This window comes from Bactrocera dorsalis, chromosome 3, assembly GCF_023373825.1.
Source record: "Bactrocera dorsalis isolate Fly_Bdor chromosome 3, ASM2337382v1, whole genome shotgun sequence".
Lineage (NCBI taxonomy): Eukaryota > Metazoa > Arthropoda > Insecta > Diptera > Tephritidae > Bactrocera > Bactrocera dorsalis.
Genome location: NC_064305.1, coordinates 8,629,775 through 8,648,623, shown reverse-complemented (window position 1 = coordinate 8,648,623; position 18,849 = coordinate 8,629,775). Strand labels below are relative to the sequence as shown.

The 18,849-nt window shown below is 33.4% G+C and overlaps 2 protein-coding genes across 2 annotated transcripts in view; one reads left to right on the top strand and one right to left on the bottom strand.

Moving 5' to 3' along the window:
* Positions 1 to 18,849, bottom strand: part of LOC105223867 (MOXD1 homolog 1) — a 48,022-nt gene that overhangs the window by 6,666 nt on the left and 22,507 nt on the right. Inside the window, exons 2-4 of the mRNA XM_029549261.2 lie at positions 4,575 to 4,730; positions 1,946 to 2,113; positions 1,524 to 1,636 (exon numbers count right to left, since the gene is read on the bottom strand). Coding sequence (XP_029405121.2) covers positions 1,524 to 1,636; positions 1,946 to 2,113; positions 4,575 to 4,730 — 437 coding nt within the window. The remainder of the gene's footprint in view (positions 1 to 1,523; positions 1,637 to 1,945; positions 2,114 to 4,574; positions 4,731 to 18,849) is intronic.
* LOC105223848 (DNA replication inhibitor plutonium) lies at positions 3,076 to 4,290 on the top strand. Its single transcript, XM_011201723.4, has 4 exons — positions 3,076 to 3,191; positions 3,250 to 3,453; positions 3,516 to 3,716; positions 3,790 to 4,290. The coding sequence occupies exons 1-4, from the start codon at positions 3,185 to 3,187 to the stop codon at positions 3,897 to 3,899; spliced, it is 522 nt and encodes a 173-aa protein (XP_011200025.2). The 5' UTR covers positions 3,076 to 3,184; the 3' UTR covers positions 3,900 to 4,290.

Below are 18,849 nucleotides of genomic sequence, written 5' to 3'. Positions count from 1 at the left end.
TGAGTCGACGTTACGAGTTTTTGAGAGAAAGGTTCTGCGGAAGATTGATGGGACTTTGCGTATTGTCAACGGCGAATAGCGCAGTCGATGGAACGATAAGCTGTACGAGATATAAGACGCTATTGACATAGTTCAGCGAATTAAGGGACAGCGGCTACGCGGTGGACGAAAACGTTCCAGCTCTGAAAGTATTCGACGCAGAACTCGTCGGGGGAATCAGAGGAAGAGGAAGACCTCCGAGAGATCAGGTGGAGAAGGATCTGGCTCCACTTGGTGTCTCGATTTGGCGCCAAACAGCGAAAAGGGAGGACGCGTACCAGAAGTCTTTGTTTTATTTGATATCATAAATTCATTTTTAGAAACATATTTATGTCCTAACCGAGATTATGCCGCCACTGTATAAATATGTAGCTTATGGTTCCATAATTGTTATACCAATTATGTCGTTATAAGTGGTTATAACGAGTTTTACGTTAGCCACTTCATCATCAAAACAATTTCAAACTCACTTTGACATTTCCAGTCGCAGTCTGTGGTTGTCACTTGACAAAGACGTTGAGTGACTTGCTGTGGTAATGCGAGCTATATTCATATAAATGCTTAAAAATTTCTGTCCAGAATTTTCAGTTTTACCTGGTAGTGAGCTTCAAAGGACCACAATTAGCCACAATTATGGAACTTAGACATTTTTTTTGTTTTAAAGAGTGTCTGATATTTATTCGGGGTTTCATTAAAGTTATGTCAAAAAATTAAAAATTTAATGCTCGAAATATATTTCAATGATTTACTTTAAAGTGTTTACACCACAAAGACTATCTAGCTAGCTATCAGTGCTGCAACCAGTTAGCTATAAACTAGACTTTCATATGCACAGCAGTCGTGGAAGAACTCTAGCTGCAAATTCAATATTTAACTCATGGGTTGCTTAGCAAATATGTACTTCAGTAGTCACTGGTTTGTGTAATAAAATGTCCTGCTGTGCGATTACAAGCTGTGTGCTCAGTACATATTGATGTAGCCAGTCAATTTTGGTTTGCAATTGATTGACATTTATGCATGCACTTATTTGTATGTATGTACTATATATATATGGTATACATATGAAACTGATTCGAGTGAATAAAATGATTTTGTACAATGAATTTGATTGCCTTATACTAAAAACGATACTAGAAGCGATAAATTTTCGAAAAATTGAAAATTAAAAAAAATATAATAATTTTTGTTTTGCATATTTCGATGCTTTAAACCTTAAGTCAAATAGTAATAAGCTGTCAAAATGCTTAAACTATGAAAAAAAAATTATTTAAAGCTCCAAAAATACATAGTGAGCGCTTAGAAACTGCTCAAAATAGAGTTAAGCTCTTATTTATTTCAATTTATCTTTTTTGCTTATTTTTACTCCAAGTTAAATGTTTGTTATTGTACAACGTTGTGTCTGTCAAACATATGTTATGATCTACATACATATTTGTTTACCTAACTTCATGCGTATTTCTTTGGTAAACAATGTCTGAACTCACCTCTCACGTGATAATAATGCTTCATAACCTATTATGTGATGCTTTTCGCTTAGCGTGGGCGCACGTATTATCTTACACCAGTATAATGTATCCATGCTGGGCTCAATTGTGACCTAAGCAAAAATATATATACATATGTATAAATAAAAGGTTATTTAGAGCTTTCAGTTACAATAGCTTGAGTATTCATAGAGTATATGCAAAGAATGTTACTCAAAAAAAATATTTTTTTTTCGTTTTTTTTTATAAAATAAGCATATATTTAATATGATAATGTAATAATATGTATACCGTATATTACAAAATTAAATTTAAAATTTTTAGTTTCAAAATTTTATAAATTTGATAAAAAATTTTGATTTAAATATTTTTATTCTATCATTAAAGCATAAATTTTATATTTGGGCAGTACGTTTACTTACATTCTGCACTGTAACATCCCATTTGTGTGTGTCAGAGTTGACTTCCTTACGAAACATTGGACCAAGCAAGTTGAGCGATTTGTAACCGCGATTCTTACCATGTCCCTTTAAGTCGCCATAAATAGGATCGGTTTCGCCGAATGTCCATAGCACTTTAACGGTGTCAACCTTTTTGAAAGTAGAAAAAGGTTTAGTATAAATTAAATAAGTGAATGTGCTCTTGAAAGACAAGCTATTAATTAATAAAATATTGCTGTTTTAAAAAGTATTTGTGAAAACCGGTTATATATATGGTATGTAATAAATGTTTAGGTTACTAAAATGTAAAGGTAACCGTTTTCTTGCATTTCATAATTTTTAAAAAAATTATTGGAATTAAAATTATGAAAAATTTCTTAATGAGTATTACTCAAATTAATTAATACAATATTGCTGTTTTAAAAATTATTTGTGAAAACCGGTTATATATTCGGTATGTAACAAATGTTTAGGTTACTAAAATGTAAAGGTAACCGTTTTCTTGCATTTCATAATTTTTAAAAAAATTATTGGAATTAAAATTATGAAAAATTTCTTAATGAGTATTACTCAAAAAATTATTTTTAAAAACCGGTTATATATCTGGTATGTAACAAATGTTTAGGTCTCTAATATCTAATGGAAACCTTTTGCTGGCATTTCTAGTATTTTCATAAAAAATGTATACAAATAAATGTTATGGAAAATTTCAGTATTTTTATAAAAAATGTATGCATACAAATAAAAGTTATGGAAAATTGCTTAATCAGTATTAATGAAGGGTTTTCAATTATCTCCGTTAAATTATTTAAGTTTCAGCTGAATTTTAGAAAACTGTTTTTCAGCCACTTGTCCACAAAGAAAGTTGACTGCCTGACCTTTGCTTGTTACTACATTTTTTCTCAATACTCTCGGCGCCGAAGGGTAAACACATGTCATAGGAAAAGTTCCCTCAAAATACAAGAAAAGACACATTTCTACCACGTATAGTCTTTCTAGCTGTTTTGACAATGTTTGGCATGTTATACCATATGGTCTCATTACATAAAAAAAATAAAAAGTTTGAAAAAATTTCCAAAAAATTTTCTCGACCCTAATGTACAAAGAACTAACAATTTTTTGCTAGAACTGCAATTGCAACCCTGAACTAACGGCTATAAAATATTAACAATTAAAACGGTATTCAGTGAATGTTTAGTCCAGTGCCTGATTTGTTTAAAAATGAGTTGTTAGTACAATAATTAAATTTCCATATATTTCTAGCTAATAATTTTTATTTCTCGCAGTTTTAAAGTCCGTTGAAGACAGCAGCACAACCGTGTTGCGTGCCTTATTGGCTCAGTATAAAAGTAATCCACAGCAATATGACCTGGAGGAGACCGATATCTATGGCAATACGCCGCTTTTGAAGGCCTGCTATTTGGGCCGACGTGATCATGTGGATTTGCTGCTGAAACGCGGTGCGAATTTGAAAGCAATGAACTATTTAGGTGTGTACTTGAGCTGTAGTGGACACTATTATTTACTAAAACATTAATGCTTCTCTTCACAGGGCAAAATGCGCTAACGCTGGCCACTTATTGCGGCAGTTTGGATGTTGTGCGTTTGCTCTTGCGATTTCGCTCCTATACGGATTTCAATAAATCTTCCATAGTACCGGCCTTATGTGTGGCCTGTCTGCGTCGTAATCACACGCTTATCAACTACTTTAGACGTTTCCCAAGCTCAGAGGAGGAACTGACGACCGCACATGGTAGTTGAGAATATATATATGTATGGATGCATTGATCTACTTATAAACTGCATTTATCGTTGTTTGCTTCTAGGCATGACTCCAGCTCAGATTAGCGAGTGTGTGGAGGTCTGTGATAAGGTATACGGTAGGCAAAGCGGTCAAGGCGCATCTAGCAGTAGCGCAGCTTATAGGATGCGTTAGATTTTTGGTGCTTAAAAACCCCCAAAATAAAATTAATTTAATTTACCAATATACAGTAAACCCCTTTTATATTGTTCTTTAAATATTAAGATTTTAAAATGTTTTACTTAATGTGGGCTTAAAAATTATTTTATTTTGTTTTTAATTATTTATTTTTATGTAATCTTGTCTTCTGTTAATTTGTAATTTCAGCAAATTTTGTATTGAGATTTTTTATTGGTGCTTTCAATGCTTTAAATGACAAAAAAATGCATTTTCAAAGCAATATAGATTTTACTTAACTTATTTTACGCTTTTTTGTGTCAATATAAATTTATCCAAATTAAAAAAAAAAATGTTTGTGCATAACTGAATCAATAACTAATAAATAAGATTTTATTTTCATTTAAAATTGGGTTCAAATCAATTATTTATGTTTTTATAATATGTAACAAATATTGTTTTTTGTAAAATAAATAAAATTTATAACTTACTTTTTTTCTTCTAAATGGTTCAATGGATCAACATAAATAAAATGAGGTTTTTATATACATGACTATTATTTTATTAATACGAAAAGACTTTTTCGACTATTCAATATTTTTTCACGATTATTTTGATCATTTTTAACATATGCTCGAATGTTATTCAGATTTTTTTTCTTTATTTTGTTAATTGTTTCCACTGTCTACTTACCCCCAATGGCAAATCGTAAGGATCGCAAGTTTCCAATTTACGTGAGAATTCCACCCATGTGTGTGTTCCATTTTGCCCACCATCAATCACATTGTAGTTTTGCGTATCGTCTTGAATGGGGGCTGCGTTGGGATGCTTTGCAGAGCCATGACAGTCCTAAATAAAAAAAAAAAAATAAAAATATGTGAAAATTAATAAAACGTCAAGCAAAAAACAAATAAAAAATTAAAATGGAATAAACTGAAATAAAATAATATAATATAAATTCAAATAAAATAATATAATATAAATTAAAATAAAATTAATAAAAACAAGTGAGGAAAGGCTAAGTTCGGGTGCAACGCTTGCAACTTGCAGGAATCAAAGCCAGGAGATATATCATAAGGTGTTAAACGTCAACCAGAAGATTGAAATCCAAGAACCGTCATATTCCGCATACGGTTTGTTAGAAAAACGAAAATCATTATATGAAGTATATGGGAGTTGGGGTAGTGTCGACCCGATTTTATCTATTAAATGCCATATACTAAAAAATGTTCCCTAGGTTTCATTAAGGTACCTCACATACAATCATCAATCATATGGAGTAAAGACAGACAGTTGTGCAAAAATTTTGAATTTCGAAAATTTTACATTTCGAAAATTTTGATATTAGTTATACGAGTATAGGGGCTAGCTCAAGTTTTCATCCAATTTTAGGCACAAAGATACACTGTTTTGAGTAAAACACGTTCCCTCGTTTTCATTGAGATCACACACATGTTGTCCAATATATGCGTTATAAAGTCATCCGGAAGTTCGAAAATCTGTATATTGGGTGCTCAAGAAAGTATTGACCCGACTCAACACATTTTAATACACAGAGATACTATTATCAGAAGAGGGTGTTCTCTAAGTTTTAACAGTATATTCTATACATTGACCGATATTTTCGGTCAAAAGTCAAATATAGATACTGGAGCCTGCATTTCCGGTATTTGGGTCATAAAAAGGCCTACAGTAAAAGTATTATTAGCGCAAAGTTTCATTCCGTTATGTCAATTTCTTCTTGATTTATGTACTGAAAAATGAAAGAATCAAGAATTTAAAATGTGCTATATGAAAAGTAGGCGGGGTAGTAATCCGATTTCGCTCCTTCTCGCTCTGTGATATAAAAAGGAATAAGATTGTCGCGCACTAAATTTAATCGAAATCGGTCGGATAGGTCCTGAGATATGTGTTTTTACCTAAAAGTGGTTGGTGCCATGCCTATTGTCCAATTTTTACACCGGTTCTTACAAAGCCTTCTCATATAATCTCGGGTGTAAAATTTGATGCCTCTGTCTGTATTTAGTTATGGTTTCACTGCGCTTTTAGTAGTTTTTAACAGTACCGTTATATGGAAGTCATTGGGGTTATCACCCGATTTCAACCATTTTCACACTGTCAGTAGCGGTTGTTATAATAGTTCAGTTAGGAAAATTTGGTTGTTTTAGCCTTAGTAGTTTAGGAGAGATGTACATTAAACTTATTAAAGTGTGGGGCCATGCCCACTTTTCAAAATTTGTAGCCCGCAGGTGCTAATAGCGTTTTGTGGCAGTAGTCCGATTACACGCTTCTACAAACACCGCCTTAAGGAACTCTGTAGCAACAATGTTGCAGGCTTAAAATTTCTATTGTCTGAACAAGCTCGAAAAAATTATTTCCTTCGTTTAAAAATGCAGTGATAACTTGACAACATTGTAAGTTATAGTTTTATTTTAGACGAAAAATATCAGACTAGAAAGCTAGAGATGGTGTACGCATTGTGTTAGTTACTTTTTTCCTATACTATATACTGTTTACACTTTCTAGTGCCCACCTTAAAGGTCAACAGCTTCAAAGCATTAATCATTTAAATGAAATTTAAATATAAGAGAAATTAATTGTTGTGCCATTAAACCCGTCAGTAATAATGGTTTTTACGTTCAAATATTTCTCATGTATTTGCTGCTAACAACTAAGCAAATACAATAATTTTAAATAATAGCTACAATGTCAGAAGTAGCAACCCCTTCACAAGCCCATTTCCAGGTGTGATGCTCGCGCCACTTTATTTAATGGTAAACATTGTGTCTGTGTTAAAATATTGCTACCACACAAACATGTGTAGCGTATTTGTGTGTGCAACGGCTCCTGAGTGAACTAAATAAGGTGTCTGTGGTAATAAATTCTGACTGCAGGCGGGTTGTGTAGGAAAATTTTAATACTTGCATAAAGTGTAGCGATTTGCCAAGGACCAAAACACACTGACGACGGAGCGTTTAGTTGGCACGAAGCAGAGTGTTTCGTTTTGTTTTCTTGTTTTTTTTTTGTTTTGTTTTAAGGAAGCATTTAACGTTGGCTATAAAACAAACTAAGCCATAAAGGTGTACTTTGTCAAATTTTAAGGAGAATCGCTTAAAGGATATGGCTTGAGGAAAGTGTGTTGGCAACATTTTGTTATGGCATTAGAAAAATCACTGAAATAATCTTTAGTAATAGTTCGCTAATCGAAACTTCAGTCGTTATTTCACAGTGATTGGACCTAAGCTGAAGAAAATTTGGATGTTGTTGTGTTTGGTGAGGGAAATGAAGGTGTTGGTTAGTGGTAAGAGTCATTAAGAGGTTTATCCACTTTAAAGTTAGAAAAATCGAGCTGTTTAGAGATTTTTATCGACGAAACACTTAAAAAAAAATGGATTCCCTCGATTCCCCACGCCGTCGTCTCCTCGCCCAAAAAAGGGAAGAATGAGCAAATCAAAAGTGAAAACGATTCTCATTGTCTTTTCTGACATCAAAGGCATCGTCCACTGTGAATTTGTTCCTCCTGGACAAACCGCCAACGCCAAGTTTAACGTGGAAGTCCTCAAGAAATTCAAACGAAATGTCAATCGGGCCCGACAAGACATCGCAGCCGATTGGAAGTTATACCACGACAACGCTCCGGCTCACATCGCCTTTTTTGTGAACAGCTACCTAACTAAGGTCGGCATCCCAACGCTTTCGCAGCCGCTCTACAGCCTAGATGTGACGCTGGACTTTTTTTGTTTCCTTGCTTGAAAAGGTCGAAGAAAGGCCATGCACCTCGGCTCTCATGCCTTCTTTGACGCCTTCAATGCTTGGAAATCGCGCTGGCAGCGCTGCATCGACGCAGAAGAGGCCTATCTTGAAAGTTTTTAAAGAATTGTAACAATTGGTTCAATAAATTTTTTTAAATCGACTCCGTCCTATTATTTTCGGGACACACCCTGCACATTCGATATTTTCTTAAAAGAATTTCTTATAAGAATTTATCCTAAAAAATTTACTCATTACTCAATTTAAATATTCAATATTTCACAACTTGAGACAACTCTCAAAGAGCATGGACCCAACAACTAACGAGCTGTTTATACTATTTAACTATAACCACAATATTTCCAGAATAAATATGTTTCAAATCCCCATCTTTCTGTACTTTTGTTTGTTTGCGGCTTCTCAGGTGATTTCTGGTGTGCCTATCACATTCAGCTGCTGCCTCTTGCAAATCACTCGTGTGCGCTGAGCCTGATTAAAAGTATGGCGCCGCGTTGCTTTAGCGGCAAAATAAATGTCATTCCAGCTGGCAGACGACAGGCATTTAGTGAACAATGAGAAACAAGACCAAAAACAAATCAATTCAATGTCTCAGCGTTTCGTTGCATCCGATCACATTATGAGAAACTACTCATACTCCAGTGTAGTTGTGATTGCTTATGTGCCCACTCGCATGTATTATTTGTACACACTCATTATACGAGTACGTCTGGTTGGTTTGCTGTGCGCCAGCTGTGGTGACTGGTAAGTCGTTGACATATGAGGCGACAACTTGAATTATGCTTTTATTGTGCGCCTTTGAATTGTGATTCTACTGGTATCAATGTCCGCAAAAGCTCATTTCTGTATATGTTTGGATGTGTCTACATATGTAAGTACGTGTCCTAATGGCGCTTTACATTGGAATTATAAATTAGGTGAAATATTTCGCTGCCTACATTGCCTATATGTTGTATATAAATCGTGCCAAGCCATGGGTTGCTGATGAAAAGGTGGCGTTCTTCAAATCCTTTACGATGAAAAGATTCTCTTCAAATTTCGGTATTTACTAATTGAAATTTCGGGATTTTATTACAATTCCTTTAATCATGAATAGAAATATTTCCTACATGATACTCGTATAGTAATAGTAAAAGACGATCCTGGGATCTTATTCAACCAGGAAGTCGTCCCTTTGATAAAGGGTTGGTAAAATTGCGCCGAATGCTTTGTATTCGACTTCGATTTACCACTTGAAAAAACTGATTAATGTTTTTATGATGGAACTTCCCATACAACTCACAGCAATCAGAAGTCTGCTGCTGTGAACCACCCAAATATGAACAGAAACTGTATTCATTTTATAGCTTCCATTGGGTGCTCTTCCTTGGTGCCCTAAATATGTATATGCAAATAATGAGCTTAACTAGATGATCTCAAGTGAACCTCGCAAGTCTCTACTTCCAATCGATCGAGTTTTGAAATTTAAATCTATATGTTTACTAGAACCCTAGAGATCACAGGAACTTTTGACGAGAAAGGTCATGAACCTGCAGCTTGGGATCTCAAGTGCTCTATGAAAATATATACTACAAATCTATCGATTTTGAAATTTAAGGACGGGTTTCTCAGTGACTGGTTAGCAGCCATGTTTGGTTATGTTATGATTCAAGAAAAGATTCTTTATCGAAATAAGTAGTCTTGGTTAAGTAGACGAGACCTTAACTGTCAGATGACTGCTAATCAGACATTAATAAAACAGCCCTAAGTCTATATGCTTACCAGAACATTAGAGATTGCGAGAACCTTTGACGAATTAGGTCATCAAGAACTCTCTGATACGATTGATAGAAGAATTTTCTTTATTTCAAACATATTCTGTACCTCAAGTATCCAAGAACTTCTTTAGTACTTTCGAAAACTTTTATTGTAAATGAAGATCGTTTGCATTGAGGAGTGTTCACTTGCCGTCGAATTATATTGAAATATATATTTCCTCTCTTCTCTGAATTAAAATATCTCGGCATTCCGATGTTTCGATATTGTCATCCTAACCACGTTTGTGAAGTCATTTGCTTTATTCAAAAATTTGGAATTTTTGTAATTTACTGTCTGTTGTCATCAAGTGTACATATGTATTTGAGTGTTTATTGTTTATGCCTATAAGCTGTAAAGCACTATTAATTTATTTCATTGCAAATGATATGTGTTCTTTTATGTAGATATATATCGTTTACATATGTGGTGCTTTATTTTGCACAGACGAGACAAATTAGTATTCTGTAAAGGAGCGTAAATTTTATTTTCGGTGAAAAATGTGAATGCATATTCATGCTTATCTAGGCGTATTTGAAAGAAAAGAAGAAAAAATGTTAACTTCGGTCGTACCATAGCTGTACCACAATACCCTATACAGAAGTATTTCGTGTATCATAAACGAGAGTAAAACCATTTTTCTTGATTTTGAACGGTCAGTTTGCATGGCAGCTATGGGCTTCAGGGATCTGATCTGGATACTTTCTTTAGCTCAAATGAAACAAATCCAAATATGAATAATGAATGCATAAAACTCTCTCTGTGAAGCGAAAATTGTTGTGCTTGTTCAAGGACATCTTGATAATAGCTATATAGCTGAGGTGGGATGTTGATTGTGTTGGCTGTAGTCTTGAGGCAACGCCAATACAGTTTCATAAAATGTTTAAGTTCTCATATGAAAACCCTCAAAAATGTAAACGACATGAAATTACGGTACTCATTATCAGTTTAAAGCAATGAAAAGACTTTAAATTTGAGAAAAGCAATGATTTTATATTAGTACCTCAGGAGTTGTGCAAATAGATGCAATAAAGCACGAAGCATTGTAAACATTCAATTACGTGGCTTTTTGCCAGCGAAGAAAAATGTAAACAAAATAAAAATGTCTAAAGATATAATAAGAACATAATAAGAAGAAAGGAGCGTTTAAAGGAGATATTTACATAAATAGGTACAACAAAGGATGTGCTTTGTAGGCGTGTCTGTGCGAAAAGTATTCGAGTGGCTTGGCGCAGTATGACTTAAAAAATGCAAATTGAGTAAAATGTTGTCATAAAAAGCAACCACAATGATTTTTTAACTTTTCCGGGCTGGTAATGATGTACATATGTATGCTTCTATACTTAAAGTGTACAAATCGCAAGTTAGTAAGAAAAAAATTTAAGTTTAATAGGTAAGTTATACATATTTGAGGGACACACGATGCGATTTTTAAGAATTTAGCAATATATTTATATATACATAAAGGGTAGTCGAAAAAATATTTGCGTATTTCTAATAAAACTTCAACTTTTTTTTTACATTTATAATGAACTTTAATGAACCGAATATAACGAAAAAATAATAATTTTGTTTTGACCCACCCTAATATATATATTTTAGTTGTTATACATAATGTATATTTTTGCTCATTTAACTTTCATTGACCATTCACCTAAAGGTATTTATGATAATAATCGATCATTTCGCGCGCGACTGCCACAAAAAGGTTATATCTTGACCTCTTCTCTCCCCGTCGTTTAGGATATAAATGCAAATGAAAAGTTTTGAAAACTTAAAATATCAAAAGACCGCATGAACACCATAAGCCAAGCGGAAGAAAAACAAACTTTATGAAAAACTTTTGAATCAACTTATTCAATACAGTCCTGTGCTCTCAACTGTTTAATAAGTCAAGTGTGAAGTATAAGTAAGCGAAGCCCTTTTTTGATAAATGAGGACAACTGCTTCAATTTGCTGTTGGAAAGTTTTATTTACAGTTTTTGTTTCAAAGGAGTGAAAAGATGAATAACCAAGAAATGCGAAATTCGCGAGGTGCTGATTAAGTCTTAAAGAAATGGGTTGCTTTTTTATTATTTTTTATGTTATTTTTTTTGTATGCGGCATTTGTAGATGGCATTTATTTAAAAAAAAATTTAAGTATTATTTGAAGTTTTATGTTTGTTTAAATTCGTTTTTGAAAGTTTAAAACTAAATAATTAAAAAAATATTTTCTTAAATATTTTGCCTTAAAATTAATTACGTGTTCGAAGCAAAATTGCGACAATTAAGTTGTTAAATTGACACAATTTATTTAATGACAGACTTGTGTCAGTGCTTGCTTTCCAGCAAATTTCCTTTACACTTACTTTAAACGCCGTAAATGTTTCCATATAAAAAGTGGTTGGTGAGAACTACTCATTACTCTTGTCGCCTTTTTAGACGCGTCCTAATTTTTCACTTTTATGTAAGCATAAATGTTTAACTACAACTTTTTGCGGTCCTTAAAATTTATTTTACTTATAAACGTCTCACTGAGCGCAAGATGTCACTTAAGCGTTACATTGACTTGGTCATTTTGGGTCGCCGCAAAAACTCGCAAAATTTGTAGAAGTATGTAGTTGGTCATTTTGTGGCACGAGATACATTTAAACAAACGAACAGAATGTTTACTAACATTATTATATACATTCTTTTATACATAATGCAGTAAAAGCCACGAATTTGCTGAGAGTGTTAATTGAGCATATAAATGTAGGAGGGCATAAGGAAAACCCGGCTAAAAACGTCTTAATGTCTTTGCATTTCGTTTTTTTTTTATTATTTTCACTTTATATTTTTTTATACCCTGAACAGAAGAAGAAAAATGTTGCAGACCTTTTAAAATTTTTTATTGTATATATAAGAGATTAGCTGAACCGATTTAGCCTTGTCCGTAAATCTGACAGTTTTCATTGGGGGCGTTTTTTTACGTGGCGGGTCCCAAACCAATAGAGATGGTTCGCCTTCTTACTTTAGCCCGCCTTCAAACGGATGTTCTTTGGCTACCCAGAGGATACATGGTCAAAGACTGGAGGTCGTGAGTTGCTTGAGTCATATATAAAAGAATCGTTTCTGACAACTACAAAGTGAATGGCGATCAGCGAACTTTCCTCACTTGCCTGAACTTCTACACCTGCCTCCATACGTAGTCCATCAGTTGTTGAGATATCGCTCTAAAATTTTTTAAACGTGTTTTTCATTCCAAGAAGCTGTTCATTAGTCGGAATCTTGAATAAGTCCTTGTATGAAAAACTTATTTTTTGATAAGGTACCGTCAGGAAATTCGGATCACATTATTATCGAAGGCCACTGTATAATCTCCGAATCAAACCACTATAGCATATATTTGCCACAGAAACAAAATGATCGGAATCAAGTCCTTTCTCATTTGACGAGGTATCTTCACCAAAGTCGGCATAAAGTCCAAAACAACGGCTCAATCTCCGAAAAAATAATTCATAACGGACCACTATATCATATAGCTGCCATACAAAGTGACCGAAAAAAATGTAAGTTCTTTACTTTTTTTATTTGTGTAGGGTATTATAGCTTTGGTGCAAACGTTGTTAACAGTTTATCGTTTTGCTTTGTTTTTTGCTTGCTTTTGTTGTCTTTTTTACAAGCTTATAGGATTGATGTGATTCTGTATGGTCACAATTAAAAGTTTTTCTCGCCGTTTAATTGCCATCCTAAATTTTAGAAAATATCTCTCTCATTTCAGAACTTCTTGGACTTATTTAGCACTTTCGTATCTTGGCTGCTGCAGCTGAGTTTGATAAATTATGTGTAAGTTAGGGCTTGAGATTCTAAGTTATTAAGTGAGTCTAGTTATTTCCGTTAGGCTTAACGTAATTTCAGCTTAAGTTAAATAAGGGGCTAAGTAAGGAAATTTGATTATCATGCAGGGAGAAAAAAACTCAAATAAGTTCTGTCACTTCGAAAATAAGATTTCTGTGAAAGCTTTTATTTTTTTAGTAGTTTAAGGTATAATAATGGGTAGTCGAAAAAGTCTTTTCGTATTTCGTCAATAGATGTCGTTGCAGTCTCCATATTATTCATAACCTATATAGTAACCTATATATGGTACATAACGCTTATTTTGACTTAAGCTGTTTTCTAAATAAGCTCAGGTATTTAACTAATATTCAGAGTCAGTAAAAAATATAAATATCTCCTAAAGGAGTGGGTGTTCTACATCCACATCGTGAAGCGTGAAATGATTACTCTCAGAGTGCGATCAAGTGCATTTTCATTACATAGAAGAGCTTCAACTCCAAACTCAATTTCCATACCTTAAAAAGTTTTTAGAAAGTGCCATTTGTTGAAAAAAAAAAAAATTTTTCAATAACTTTTCGGCTTAATACACTCACAAAAATATTAAGAAAATCTTGTGTTGTCTTATTTGTATGTATGTGTATCTAAATAACTGTAGGAAGGCATGAAAATCGTAAAGTTTGTTTCTCAAAAGCATCACGAGGGTTTTGTGTATTTATGATAATTTCTTGTTTAGGTTCTACAACACATTCTCTTTAAATTTGCTTTCAGCTATTTTTTCATGCCTTTTCGGCATGCTCTATTTTGCTATGTTTGCTAATACTTTTTGCTTGTTTTTTTTTTACACCCGGTACTCGGTACTTTGCCAAAGCAACAACCTCTGACCTTAACGGTGTTTGTGTTTAGTAAAGTATGTTTTTGAGGTCAAAACAATTTGGTTTGGCATTTATGGTTCGCTGCTTGCTTCCGATCAGCGTCAATTTATTCAATGATGGCTTGAAATTGTAGTCAATTTGTCACTTTACAATTTCCATGCGTTTGACACATGTCTCACGTCAACGTATGCTTTGCATATTATGTAGGTGTATGAGTGTGTGTCAATGCGCACGTTTGTTTGTATTTTTCATTGGTTAATATAGTAGTTCATAAAGTGCATTAAGGAAGCGTGTATTGTTAGGTCAAGTTTATAAATCAAGTTTCGTCATTCAGTGGCTTTGAACATAAAGGATTTTTAATCGTTATTAAAGAGAGCGTTGCTAGGTTGGATTTAATATACTCTTATATGTATTTTCGTGGAATTTTTTTTGTTACTAAAACCAAAGAAGAAGAAGAAACTAGCACTATTTAAGTCATCAACCTAAGCACTTTTATACTAATCATATTCTATCGTGTATTACGCAAACACTCAAAAAATATGGTTTAATCATTTTAAATTATTTAAGAATAGGGTTTAAGGAAAAAAGTGTAGAAGTTAAAGTTTTTTTCCGTTTGAAGTAGATAATACCCTGCAAAATATTAACTGAACCAGATAATATGCCATTGGAACTATGTTCTCTTGTTTTTGCATATAATTCTTCCAGCTGATAGTTAGTATATAGTTTAGTACTTTTTACTTTCTTTAACCTCTATTTTCTAAGAAACAATTTAAAATACCTCCATGATTTGAGAACTAAGGTGAAAAGCTAGGCGCTAGTGGCCATATTATCGGTTATCTCCACCTGTTTCTTACCAAAAAATCTCAGATATCAGCGCGATGCTCACTTTACTTAAAAAAACACAAACAATATTAAAATTAATTCAATAATGTCCATTTTATTTTCTGCGTAGGTTTCTTCTCCTTTTGTAAGCCAGCGCAATTCTGCTTTTTGTTGTTTATGAGTGAATATGCAAATTTCTTTGTGAAGCTTGGGGTTGGGCAAGCAATTTTATATATTCCACACATTATTAAATTCCTCCGTACAAAAAATACTTTGTAGGCGTAATGCAAGATTGGTATGAGAGCTGCTTGATAAATTTGTAATTTTTATGCTTTCTCGAAGATTTTTTGGGCAAAAAAAAAATGGTTACGTAAGACTTTAAGAATACTATGTTGGAACTTTAGCCTCAATTTTTGTAGTTAAAATATGGTTGGAATAATAAAATATGGTTCTAATGTTTGATATCGATAAAATCAAATATTAAAAAAAAAAACACTAAAAATTTTAGATGAAATTCATTTACAAACTTTTGTTGTAAATTTATTGTAAAAATTAATTTTGAAAAAATAAATATTTTTGATTTTTTTTGTTGCAAATAAAAGTTCAGTCGTATCTTAGAGTAAACTTTTTCAAAAAAAAACTGAAAAAAATTAATATTTTTGAAAATTTGAACAAAAAAAAAATATTTTTGAATTTTTTTGTTGCAAATAAACTCGAATTTCAGTCTTATGTTAAAGTAATTTTTTTCGAAAAAAACTGTAAAAAATTAATATTTTTGAAAATTAAAAAAAATGTATATTTGTGATTTTTTTTGTCGCAAATACACTTGAATTTTAGTAGAGTAATTTTTTTTTTCAAAAAAAAAATAAATATTTTTGATTTTTTTGTTGCAAATAAACTTGCTTTATATTGTTCCACACTGCTTTTATGAAGTTTTATCAACAAAGGACACCCCAAGGACACCCCAAGGATACTCATACCTAACCTTTCAATGTTTTATCATTGAACAAGGTGTATTGAGTTTGCCTTGAAGTTTATTACACCCAGAAGGAAACATTTCATACCCCATAAAAATATATGTATACCTATAAACGATCTGCATAAGCTGAGTGTCTTTTCGTCAGCGTTTTCGTATATTTCCGAACTCGTCCCTGAATTTTTGAGATATCGTTTTGAAATTTTATACACGCCCGTTTCTCCCAAACGAGCTGCTAATTTGTCGGTACCGCTGCTATCGGATCATTAACGGATATACATATGTAGTTGTCATACAAATTGACCGATCAAACTCAAGTCCTTGTATGAAAAACTTTTTTATTTGAGAAAGTAACTTCACAAAATTTGGTACAAATTATTGTTCAAAGCAGCGCTACAATTTCCGGAAGAATTTTTTATATCGGACAACTATAGCATATAGCTGCCATACAAACTGACCGATCAAAATCAAAATCAAAATTATTTATACCCTTTTTCGGCTTAAGAAATGCACTCGTGTAGGGTATTACAGCTTTTTTTCTATTTTGCAAAACAACCTCAGTAAATTTGCATGTCCAACAAAGCAATGCCTGAGACACTCCCATATTGTGCTTAACCAGATGTATACAATGAATAAGTAATACTCTATTGATTAACAAAATAAAGCAACACTAATGTGATATATGCATATCGAACATATTGAAATGAATTGATTGAATGCTAAAAGAGAACTAGGAAAAGAGTTAAAAGAAAGCGAAATCAGCAAGCAAAACAGATGTCAAAAAAGGAGGTAGAAGTCGTTAGTGGTGAAGATGCTCGCCTGCTGAAGCCACATGGCTACACTTTATACATATAAACTTTCTATACATATGTATGTATAAACACATGATACTACACATTTCGCTATCCATATAAATCAGTATAAATATGTTAATTTTCCACTTAGATATTCAAGCAAATACAAGTGTAGCAAGGCTTCCATAATCGCTTTTTCGGCCAATGCTTAACCACGCTGCGCACTTAAACAGTAGCGTACAGTGATTTGACAGAAAACGCCTCCCGGCCTGATCAGAAAATTGCCGCCACTTCAATTAAAGTCACACAAAAACAAGAAAAACAAACAAGAATATAAAAATCGTTGGGCAGCAGCGATTAACTTGCGATTGCTTGGACTTTATTTGGGTTGTGGAGTGAAGGACATTTGTGTTCTGTGCCCGTGTTTTAAATTGCCTTCTTCCTTTTAACCCACCTTTCTTTGCTTTTTTATAGTTGTACTTTTCTTACCATATACTCTGGCAACGCTTAATTTAAAAAATTGCCCGTACACGCCCACTCGTCATACTTCTGGTCCGCAGTTGTGGTAAAAATGTGTGTAGAGAGTGTTCAACTCAAAGTGTAGCGAACAAAGTGGGCTTTATGTTTGTATGTTTGTTGGTGCTTAGCAAAAAAAACAAAGTTGGTGAAAAAATTGTTGTTTGCCGTTGATGTTCAAGGCGAAACTGAGAGTGCAATCAAAATTGTGGTGGAATGCTGCAAACTAATAACTAAAATGTTTGTATGTCTGAAGTATATAGATATAGAAAAGTGTAAGCATGTATATGTACATATATACTCGTATATTCATTATTTAAATTTAGGTCCTTAGGTTTAAAGCTTAGGGAGCCGATTACAATAAGTAAAATTTTTTTTTAAATATACGCTTATAGCTCTGAAAATATTTGCCGTATCAACTTCAAATATTCGGAGAATATTTTCAAAGGTATAATTAATATTCATAATAAACCAAATATGTACCATTTTGGTCGACCACTTTTTGTTATTTTTACGCTAGCGCCATTATTCCAGCAGTGTAAAACTTTTCTGGTTTCTTGGCGAAAAATTGTGACAATTAATTTTCATAGGCTTCTCTTGAAGCCAACTTTGCTCCAATAAGAGAGTTCTGCATTGACGGAAACTAATGGTAGTCTGATGGCGCAAGGTCAGGGCTATATGGTGGATGCATCAAAACTTCTCAACCAAGCTCTCCAAGTTTTTGCTGAGCCATCAAAGAGGTGTGTGGTCTAGCGTTGTCCTGATGGAAGACGAAGTCCTCTCAGTTCTAGCTGTTTTTTTCGGCTGATTGCTTCAATCTCATCAGTTGTTGACAGTTAAATGTAGAATCAATCATTCGACCAGACTGGAGCAGCTCATAGTGGATAATTCTTTCCAATCCCACCAAAAACTCAGCATAACCTTTCGAGGCGTCAATCCTGGCTTTGCAACCATTTGTTGAGCTTCACCACGCACGGACCATGATCTATTTCGCACATTATTGTCGTATTTTCATCTCCTGTTACCATTTGCTTCAGAAATGTTTCGATTTCATTTCGTTACAGCAAAGAATCGCAGATGTTAATTCGATCCATTAAATTTTTCATCAACAATTCATGTGGCACCCAAACATCAAGTTTCTTTTTGTAACCAAACTTTTTTAAATGGTTCAAAACCGTTTGATGATGAATGTTAAGTTTCTTAACGATGTCACAGCTGCTTATGTGACGGTCCTGGTCAATCTTTTCCATAATTCCATCGACTTTTTCAGTGATAGGTCGACCACGTTCACATCGAAATGAACAAAAAAGTGACACAAACATTTTCTGATTTTCCAAAAATGCAAAAATCAAAAATTTTTTTATTACGATTTAAGAATGAGATTTCAATATTAAGAAGAAATTATGCAAAATTTGTTCAGCAACAACAGCTAATCTTCGCATTATTATTTCTGTGATTGTGCAATGACCATCGTCACTGGTTCAATGTCACTGTCAAAGTTCAAGGCGATTGTGCAAAGCACAATACAACAACAATAACAACATTCAGTTAACAGCGCTAATTACACTCTCCCGCCCTCTGCAGACTGCGAGCAGTTTGTTGAACCCACTACTTGGCAATCGGCTGCA

Excerpts from the sequence above, each read along its gene's own strand:
- LOC105223848 (XM_011201723.4), top strand. Across the intron at positions 3,454-3,515 it reads GAAAGCAATGAACTATTTAG|GGCAAAATGCGCTAACGCTG; the intron begins GTGTGTACTTGA and ends TTCTCTTCACAG. Across the intron at positions 3,717-3,789 it reads GGAACTGACGACCGCACATG|GCATGACTCCAGCTCAGATT; the intron begins GTAGTTGAGAAT and ends GTTTGCTTCTAG.